Genomic DNA, 10,869 nt, shown 5'->3' on the forward strand with positions numbered 1-10,869 from the left:
ATCTTGGAACCTCAAAGCCTGGAGGTTGCTCAACATACACCTCCTCTTGTAGGTCACCATTAAGGAACACAGATTTCACATCCATCTGAAATACAGGCCACCGCTGAGAAGAAGCAAGGGGAAGAACGGTCCGAATCGTGGTCATCCTTCATGTCCTCGCTGCAAAGATATCCTTATAGTCAATGCTAGGCTTCTGAGCATAACCCTTAGCCATAAGTATGGCTTTGTGTTTATCCACCGACCCATCTGACGTATACTTGGTCTTAAAGACCCACTTGACACCAATGAAAGACCGTTTTGATGGCCTCGGAACCAACTCCCAAGTTTTATTCTTCTCTATGGCATCCAGTTCCACCTGCATGGCCTTCCTCCAAGTATTCTGTACAAGGGCTTCCTTGACGGAAGTGGGCTCTTTGTTCCACATGATACGAGACATCAAAGCATAGTTTACCTGTAAGAGCTCCGCTGAATGACTTTTGTCACGAACTCTATGCGATATTCAAGGTCCGTCCTCTATGGTCCATTCAGAGGGAAGCTCCGTAACACCGAACTCCCGATGGGTGTCTAACAGCCACCTGGGTACTCGAACAAAACGCGGAGCCTCCTGATATTGTGGGGGCTCATCTCCAGCCGCTCAACCTCCTCAACTGACTGAGGCTCGGCTGGAACAATCAACTCGGAATCATCATCAGAATCATCTGGGTCTCCAAGAAATGGCGGCTCATCAACACTGGAAACTGGAACATGCTCATCAAAAACCACATCTCTGCTAACGACGACGACCTCGTTCCTCTCTGGATCATATAACTTGTATCCCTTGGAAAGAGTTATATCCTACAAAAACAAGCTTTTGGGACTTTGAGTCAAGCTTCCCCCTTTGCTTCTTTGGAATGTGAACATATGCATCACTCCCAAACAACCGAAAATGGGAGACATCTGGTTTCCTGCCAAAATACGCTTCTAAGGGAGTCATGTTTGGTACTGAAGTTGTGAGAGAATGGTTGAGGATATGGGCAGTCGTAGCCACAGCCTCTCCCAAACACACGAAAATGGGAGACATCTGTTCCTGCCAAAATACGTCTCAAAGGGAGTCATGTTTGGTACTGAAGTCGTCGGAGAACGGTTGAGGATATGGACAGTCGCACAGCCTCTCCCCAAAGTGGACGAGGAAGATCACGATGCTCTAACTTCGTCCACACCATCTCTACCACAGCTCTATTCTTACGCTCAACTACTCCATTCTCTGAAGGCAAACCTGTATTGGCCAACTCTTGCTTGATGCCATGTTCCGCAAAAAACCGCAGAAAACACTAAAACCGACGGGCACACCCACAACAGAGGCCCTGATATAGTGTAAAGACAGGAGATGACTGCTAACAGTAAGATGACCTAAGGGTCATATTTTCGGGCATTTGGGGTATTCAGGTCATTAATGCTCAGCTCATTCATTGGATTATGACCAAATTGAGGGCCAAAATTTCCTATTGGCACTCTAATGAGTGGCCTTTGCATGTCAGGCTTAGAATTATACAGACCATCTTAATACCTTACATTTTGTACTTTCTCCCTTTGCTGGACTAGAAACAGTGTCATTGACACTCTTTTAACTTCGAACCCCCTCTCAAGTTTTTCTAGGGAGGTTTAGGTAAAAGGAGGGGGGACATAATCTCTAAGCTTAACGACTTTCGTGGCTTAGGTGTTTTATCTTCGTCTGCTTGTGTTATTGCTAGGAGAGCCACCTTGTGGCATAAGATGTTTGCTTCATATGTTTTATTGTGCCATTGTCTTTGGGCCATCATTACCCTTTCTGCAGTCTATTTTCATGGCGCCTAGAAGCTTGATAACTGGTCTAAACTATTCTCACATGCACCCTTTAAAACTGGGTGCCCAGTTGCTCAGATGCTCATCACCTCCTAGAAGAAATTCTGATATGGAATGGTATATACACTGGGAATTCCCTTTCTGAAGAGAATATCTTTTGGAGTTTTGTGTTCAGAAAACCCGCTTCTTAAAAAAAACGGCCAATACCTATATGAGAAAGGAATTAATAGCATTGGACAAATGTTGGACTTTAAGAGGGATTTTGTGTCCTTTTTTAAAGCTAGAAGGATATACATGATTGGATACAAATACAAGAATGCCTGGCACTGTGCGCTGTGCATCATTGCCATTAAAATATCACACAATAAAAAAAAACTCCAATCCTAATTAACAATATCTCACACTATCCAATGCTATGAACCATTCTAAAATCTGAAAGTGCACCAAATTAACTTTTAAAAAATGAAAATACTACGCGGTTTACAATCAACAGACTAACATTCACGCATTTATAATTAAAATAATAATATTTCTTAAATATTTTTAGTGGCAATGGACGAAATTACTAGAAGTATAACTGGCAGTCCCAAAGCATAATAACAAATTTAATGGAAAGCTCTCAAACTAAACAAGATTGTTAGTCCATGAAATCCATGCACAAAAAATTGAAATGGACAATCTACAAGAAAAACTCATAAAATATTATTGGGCTCTATTAGAAACACAAAAAGATACAACACTAACTCTAAACTTATTTAAACTATATCATTTGTTCATTTATTTATTGTCGATCTATCAAATCTATATTATTAAGACTATATTTAGACTAAAAAATAGTAACTCAATATTTATTTAAATTGTATGTATATTTACTTGTTGTTTATCCATTAAATATATAATATTAAGTCTAAATTTAAAGTGTAAATCAGTAACTCTATATTTATTTAGGCAAACATTTTTGCACTAATTTATTATAAAACACAAATAATTACTAATTTAGATTACATTATAAAAAAACACTAATAAATCAAAGTAAATATCAGGACTACATTAAAACTAAATATAATTGAATTGTAGAAAGAATGAGAGAATCAGACGAAAAGACTATATATAGACAAAGGTGAGAAGTTGTACACTTTTGATAATACCCTCCATTCACCACAACTAGTTATCATCACTACTAATGATGATTTTTTCTTAGTGAAAAAAAGCCCACCCATCACTAAGCCCTTGCCTCCCGTGGGCCAAAAAGGAGAAAATTGAGAAAACATAATAATGTTAATAATAACCCCCAAAAAAAGAGATCTCCAAACCAAAAGGTAACCAAACGCCGAACGCGAGTTAGTGCAGTGGATAGAGGTGTTGCTTGAGAGTCCCAAGGTCATGGATTCAAACCCTCACTGTGGAAGCAGTGGAATGCATGTTTGTGTGTGTTGTGATGTACTTTCTAATTCAAGCTAATTCAAAAAAAAAAAGGTAACCAAAAGCCACCTCGACATCTTCGATGATGAGAAGTAGGGCCCATGTCAGACATGGGTGCCCAAACAGCTCCTCTCTAGGGCTGTCCGGCATGGATAGATTTTCGGTGCATAGGCACTGGACAGTACATAATTGATTTGGCATTTACAAGCCTGTTCAAACGCCATTTCGTCTCAAATGTTGATTCACCGAATGAGTTTTGTAAGGTTCTCAACTTTTTTCTTGTTTGAAATTATATCTTGCCATATCCAATGTTATTGTCTTATATATATATATATTTTGGATAGATGACGTCGAGGAGTATAGGCTTTCAAAGAGAGATAATCTAGTCGCTCGAAGATTGTTTTAATGGTTTACGTATGTGTGTTTGGTTGTCACCACTACTCTGGGTTAGAATGCTAGATACATATGTATGCCAATTTTGGTGCTTATTCAAAGAAAACTAAGTGTTTTTGGGAGGTTTGATATTGTGACATGCATGGTGTGGATATATATATGTAGGTTGTTAATTGGATGACCATGAGGTTGAAAGTGGACTCTAAATATAAGGCCTTTTTTTCCTCTTCTTACAAGGCCGTTTTATCCTCTTTCTACAAAGCAGAATGCCCTTGCCCGTCGGAGATGGGTCATGCCACTAGTATAAAGAATAGAGATAGAGAAGAGAAGAGATGAGACTCATTCAATGAGAAAATGACTCATTAAAAAAAATCTCCTTTCTCCTTTGTATGAAGGGCCCTCCTCCTCTTGCCAAGTGAGGCTCTCCTTTGCTTGCCTACAAATAAGTGATATATATAGATATAGATATATAGAAGCCCTCTTTAGTTTATATAGAGATGTCACTAATAATCTGTGTGACTCTTTCCAAAATGCATGGGGAATGATCTAGTGAGGGTTGTCCAAATTGAATACAAATCTATCCATGTAATCCACAAACCCACCTATAGTACACATGGAAGGTGGAGCATTCATAGAAAATACCTCATCTAGACCTGGGAGCCAAGCAAGGCCAACTTTGTGAAGTGAGTGGGACTTGTTTCCAACACACACCATCATCACCTCGTGCTTCTCATCATGGGGTAAATGCAGCTGTCCGAGTAACACCAAACATACCTGGAAAGCATTAAGCCGGACATTGAGTTGTGTGCCTTGGAGCCTCACCATGCTTTGGTTTGCAAGGGTAGTGTACTCTCCCGCTACAAAGACTCTGTGGTGCAGTAAACAAGAGGAGGGGGAGAAGAAAGCTTGGAATGGGTACTTTCTCTGGTGGCTTTTGAGTTGAAGGTTGAACAGGTTTTGATCCACCCGAACGAAGCTACAGTCCCACAACACCCGGGCTTCTCTGAGAAGAAGAGAGCCATTGTCAAGCACATTCTTCACTTGCACCTTCCTCACAAAGTACCTCATCACTCGCCCTAGCTGCAATAGTCCTGATTCTGTTGCTTCCTCCACCTGCACCTGCCTTGCTTCAATGTGCTTGTCACGATGGAGTTCTTGCCATGTTGCTGTGTGTGCCTCCTCACCCGTGGGTCGCAACCCCCCCTGCACGCCCAGAGATGGAGCCCATGACATTCCTGGCGTTGTATGCCCTGCGAATTGAGCTACACACAGCTTCACTAGAGCTGTGGGGTTAACGCGCGTGAGCTGTTGCGCCAGGTGAAGCAGCTGCGTATCCAACGTTTCCCCTGCCCTCAGCTGCACTGCTCCTTCCACTCCTAACAATCCCAGAACGGAAAGAATTCTATCTTCATCGTGCGTGCAATCCCTCTTTGATACCTCCACTGCCACCTGAATGGGATCCCAATATTGCTCTTCGCCATCCGGCAAACTGATCCCCTCTTCCTCTGCATCCCTCTGCTGCATCACCGTCTCCAATCTTAACAGCTTCCACTCAGCATTCTCATCACACTTCTTCCATACAGTTCTCTCCAGCTGCTCTTTAGCCATGATCATTAAGCTCACAATGCACTGTCTGTCAATGAAATAGAGGTCGGCAGCGGCTGGCGATGTCTGCAGCAGCAGTCGGCGGTCTTTTGCTCTTCTAATCAAAGCAGCTCCACCGCACTGGGAGCAGGGCACGCCCCCACAGATTATCTGTACGCCTCTTTGCTTGACCTCCTTGTGTCGATCATCATCTGCACCAGTGCAAATCGACCCATCTTCTTCTTCATCATCTTCTTCCTCTTCATTACTATCGAGATAGCGAGGTTGCGGGAAGGGGCGCATACCCATTGCGCATTTGCAAGGGCCATTAACTCCTTGCGCTGCCTGCTTGGAAATGCTCCAGTTTATGGTCCGTCTGATGACTGGGTGGATGTCCAGGATAAACGTGACTGTTTTGGGAAGGAGCATCTCTTGAAATGTCCACACCCTGTTGAACCAGCGCGGCATAACAAGCTCATTTCCCTGTTCTTTCCATGTTTCAAAACCTTCGCCGAAGCCATGCGCGCACACATAGCAACCCAGACTCCTGGCATAGTAGCTCCCCATGTTCTGCAGCTCTTGGCTTTTCTCTCCTGTCTCGCTCCCTTGGTTGATGCACAAAGCATCTAGCCACACATGAGTCACTCCATCTGCCCTCAGCAGCCTCAAGAACTCCATGAAAGGACGGTAACAGCTGAAGTCCTCCCTCTGGAACAGATCATCGTAGCTAACTTCCCCCGTGCTAGTACGCTGCTCCTGCATCTTACTTGCGATGATGTTGGACCATGACTGCACACCCTTGCTCCAAGTATGGGATATTGTATGGAACTCCCAGCTTGTTGGCTTGCTAAACACAACGCTTCCATGGCTGCTGCCCAGAGTTTCCTCCACATCTATGACCCTAATAGGAAAAATTGGAGCTCTTATATGCAGTGTGCTCTCCTTCCGCCGCCGTCCCAACAGCAGTGGTGTCGCAGCAGCGGCCGCAGTCAGCCGGTGGACAATTTTCCGAGCCCAGGTTGCGGCAGATGCAATGCGTTGATGTAGAGAGGCAATTAGAGCATTTATGATGGAGAGAAAAGCATGAATTGGGCCCTTCGAGAAAATCATGTTTCTCTAGAAGCTAATAAACTCTGCATGCTCAGATTTTGGATAGATTTCTGAGAGCTAATATATTTTTGATATTGTGCAAACTAGGGCCGACAGCCACAAGACTCTCTCTTGCAAGGTATAATTAGTAGAGCCGCTGTAAATACAACTATTTTGAGCGTGTGCGAGATCGCATGGCGTGCAAGGAAAGATAAAGAAGAGGAGTAAAGCAGCAGACTATCCCGATTCCCAACGGCCAGCCAGAGAGAGAGAAGTTAGAACAAAAGAAGAAGAATTAAAGCAGCTGCAATAGCGTGAGACCGAGAGAACCTGTAAACTTTATACGTAGGCTGGTACATACTAAAGCAACTTGAGGCAGTGTGCAGGAAAGTCTGTTTTCCCAAAGGGAGTCATTTCCTCCTCATATAATTCTCAAAGGAAAATACTGTAAGATATGGGATTTTACACTAATTTTAAACCGGTTTAGTTTCCTTTTAGCCTCAAACGCAATCGGTCCAACCCGATTTTCCACCGAGCTGAGGCACACCTTTTGTGCAGACTTGAGGTCCTTCTCATCTTACTTGTTAGTGCTAGACAAAAACCTTTTTGCAAACCCTTAAAATTAGAGGCAACTCTTGAATTCAACCCTTATTTTATACAATTTTTTAGTGCAAAAATTAAGCAAGGGTACACTATAGGGGAAACTCGGGTTCCAAATGGGCTCTTTAAGGGTTTTCTTTCTCCTCTTGAATCTCGAAAAAGTACAAAAATAATATTATTATATTAGGTTTCACTATAGGGGAAACTCGGGTTCCAAATGGGCTCTTTAAGGGCTTTCTTTCTCCTCTTGAATCTCGAAAAAGTACAAAAATAATATTATTATATTAGGTTTCTCTCTCTTCTTTTCGAATCTAAATTCACCTTTTTCTATATTTTTTTAAAGAGATTCAATGCTTATTTTATTCTAATGTTCTTAAATTTTATGTAGCTTTAACCACTGCGAGCGAAAATTCATAAATGTGAAAAGCTAAGACTCTATAAAGTAAGAAAACAAGTATGATGATATTTCTCACATATGTAGTAACTATGCAATTATATTTTTGACATAAGTACAACATGGAATTAGAAGATGTTGCTTGGAAATAGTGCATTTTTTAAAAGAACTCGAGTATATGTTCGAAAGCGAACTAAGTATTATGAAAAGTTCTTTTTTTCAGCGCAATTAAACACGCTTAAGTTCTATTCTCACTTTCATGAAGTTATGGTGGTTGTCATTGGGCGAGTTTTCCTAATTCAATAGCCACTCTTCTCCATTGGAATTTTTCTCTTTCAAATCTTCAATGTCTCAAGAAAGCCTCTAGGATTTCACTGGAATCTCCTCTTTCCTCACATACTATTTATGTATGGACAACAATGAAGAGAGATTGGCTTTCTCGTGCCTTCAAGTAGAACCAAAAAGTCGTATTTGCTTTCATTGATTTTCTATACTCAATTATTTTGCTACAAGAAGTGTTATTGCGTCAAGAAGGGCATCAAGAAGATTTGTTACAATGCTCAATGGAGGTATGGCATTAATTCTTATGTTATTTGAAACACAAGTGTCTGAAATTAATAATAATGTTTTACTGTACCATATATTTTTTACAAAGAAAGGAGTTAGTTATAATTTTAGTATTGTTTTGTAGTCTGTAGAACATCAGAGATAATTCTAAGAAGCGATGCATATATGTGGACCTGGATGATGAGTAAGCTCCTCTCTATAAGAGAACAAACGCTTCTAAGGTCAACCCTTATATAATGCAACAAGCTGCCAGGGAATTAGGGAGAAAACATGTTGATATATGAGTGTAAGGATCAAATTACTCACGTGATCCCTGGACCCAACAACCACCTAAATTTTGAAGCTTAACTTCTTTGATCAAATATGTTTGTGAGAGAAATGTTGGCTTGCTTGGTTACACAACAAGGCTTGCCAGTCAAGTGCAAAGCGTTTGGATATTGTCACAAAGGATGGTGATGATGAAGGAAGCTCAGATCAAGCAGCTAAATGCTTGATTGTCTAACAAGGAGAATGAATACAATGAGTTAGTAGAAGTTGTTGATGCTCAGCATTTGCAAAACTATGAATTGAATCAAAAAGCAAAGGATCTAGAGGCCAAGAACAACAAATTAGAAGGGGTATTAGAGAAGATAGTCAAACATGGGCCCAACTCTAATTTGGATGCATGTGAACGAGAATAAAGACCACTTACTGCATTGTCAAAAAATAGTGGAAACTACAAATGCCGTATACATGCCGAGACTGATAAGTTGAAGAACCTCAACCAAGTTAGTGGAGCACTCTGAAAAGTCTTCTCAAGACAAATGGTGAAGTTTACACTTTCCCATTCAAAGTTCAAAACAATTAGTGATCATGATCTCGTGCATGCATGATTGCAAGATGTGAAGAATGCATTTACTGCAACTGAAACTCAAGGTATTTGTGACAAAGTTGGTTTAAGTAGAGAACCCTATGCAATGATCTACAGACAAATGGATGTAGGTTTTAAGTCCGTTTTGCAAAACAAAAGGGTAACTCCACTGTCGTGCCCTTATAGTGTCAAAAAAGCAAGGCAACAATTGAATAACAATGTCCTTGAACTCATTGGTGGTGAGCTTAAACACATAGTTCACTCACATGTATTCAAGAATTGTGCTAAAGAAGTGACCTTTGATCTGAATCCGAACAACAATTTTGTCTTGGATGTGTGCAAATTGCAAGTTGCAATGGTGAAGTTCTATGATATGTCTGTTCAAGAATGTGGTGGCACACTAAAATTGTTACTAAAACTTGATGACAGTGAAATTGTAAAGACTCAAAAGATAGAAAGAGAAAGTTTGACATTGATGAACAGGGCATTGGATCCTTCCATAAAGCCAAGTGATCCTTAGTACTTCAACGTTCAATGTAAAAACGAAATCTGATGGCTCATAGCATTTGAGGTTCTAGATCCTTCCATAAAGCTAGGTGATCCTTAGTACTTCAATGTTCAATGTGAAAACAAAATCTGATGGCTCGTAGCATTTGAGGTTCCAAAAGAGGATCATGAGATCCTAAAGATGTTTTTCAATCTAACAGAGATTCCTATTGTGGTTCAACATAAAAAAAAGCAGGTGAAATTCTACATATGGATGGTTTTGAAGACTACTTAGTGGAATGGCATCTTGTAGGTGATCTAAAGACACTAAAGTGCATGTTTGGTGTCTCAAATATTGTAAATGTAGAGTTCGCTTGCTTGTATTGCATGCGCTCAAGGAAAAAGAGTTCGCTTGCTTGTATTGCATGCGCTCAAGGAAAAAGAGTAAGAATGGAAAAGGCATGGAATATGAATACTAGGAAGGATGGTGCACCGGCTCGTGAATCAGTTCATATGGGGATGGCAGAACAATGGTTAGGGTGGATCCAAAGTGGGACCCTATACTTGACATTCCTTTACACGAGTCCATCCTTGTACACTACATGCCATCTGTAGAATTGTGAAAAAATTGGTTTATGAACATAGATGTTTTGCATATAGGATGCAACCAATGTTAGAGGCCCAAGTAGTGTGTAAGAGAATGGAGGAGGTTCTTTCATGCGTGGGTCTACACAAAGGGTAAGTGGAAATCAAGAAAGACGACAAGAGGTCAGGTGCAAGTGGAAATGTGCCATGCAAACCAAGTGCAAGTGGAAATGTGCCATGCAAACCAAGTATTTGTGGAGCCAAGGCTTGAAATTTTTTGTCACCACCAAGGAACCATGAAGGGCATTTATAGTTCTTCAACCATGGAAGTATGAGGCATGGAAAAATTTACACATGGTTGTCCCAAATCATGTAATGTGGCTAGACTAGAATTGCAAAGGCTAATGTATGGATTTCCTTTGATAAGGTTGCTACATTTCTACAAAAAATGATTTTCAACAAAGAAGATGCCAAGATCTCCAATTTTGTTTGTTCTTATGTTGTTTGGAAATTCTTATTGAAAATAACCAATGTGCATATGCTATTGTCACTTTTATTCCAGCACATTTTGAAGGCTTATGGCCCCTACTTTGCAAATCAGGGAAGCTTAGCTATCTGGTCGACCCAAGGCATGGAGCACTCACATTGGCAAGCTTGTTGTGGGTTTCAGAATGCCACCTCGCATGGTGGTGGAATCCTTGAAGTCAGTGCATTAAGGCAATTACTCATGTGGTGATATAGGAGGATTGCAGTTAGGATAGAAGAGAAAGAAGCCAAAGCCGATAGAACAAATTGAATTCATGGGGCTTAATGCGTTGGATATTGAAAATTATAAATCAGTGACGAATAAAATTTTGATTCGTTTCAATTTATGCTTCTCTATATTCACCACCTCCTCCCATGGAAACTTTCAAACTTTCAAACTTTTAGATATTAAAAACATGGATATAATAGAGCTAAATAAAAAAGTCGATCCCACATGTTAATTAATATGCAGTGTAGGCTAAGTAATATTTGCTCCTTAGAGCATACACTCTAGGGCCCTGCCTGAAGGTTTGCACCATTACTACCTGCTTCT

The 10,869-nt window shown here is 40.7% G+C and overlaps 1 protein-coding gene across 1 annotated transcript; it reads right to left on the minus strand.

Moving 5' to 3' along the window:
- Positions 1-3,986: 3,986 nt before the first annotated feature.
- Positions 3,987-6,740, minus strand: LOC147628074 (uncharacterized). The gene has a single exon (XM_086815042.1). The coding sequence runs from the start codon at positions 6,328-6,330 to the stop codon at positions 4,183-4,185; it is 2,148 nt and encodes a 715-aa protein (XP_086671168.1). The 5' UTR covers positions 6,331-6,740; the 3' UTR covers positions 3,987-4,182.
- Between the last annotated feature and the right edge of the window lie 4,129 nt (positions 6,741-10,869).

This window comes from Cibotium barometz, chromosome 20, assembly GCF_041138505.1.
Source record: "Cibotium barometz isolate CiBa-2024 chromosome 20, ASM4113850v1, whole genome shotgun sequence".
Taxonomy (NCBI): domain Eukaryota; kingdom Viridiplantae; phylum Streptophyta; class Polypodiopsida; order Cyatheales; family Cibotiaceae; genus Cibotium; species Cibotium barometz.

What these genes read in the sequence shown, in the direction of transcription:
- LOC147628074 (XM_086815042.1), bottom strand. Translation starts at nt 6,330, where the DNA reads ATGATTTTCTCGAAGGGCCCAATTCATGCTTTTCTCTCCATCATAAAT.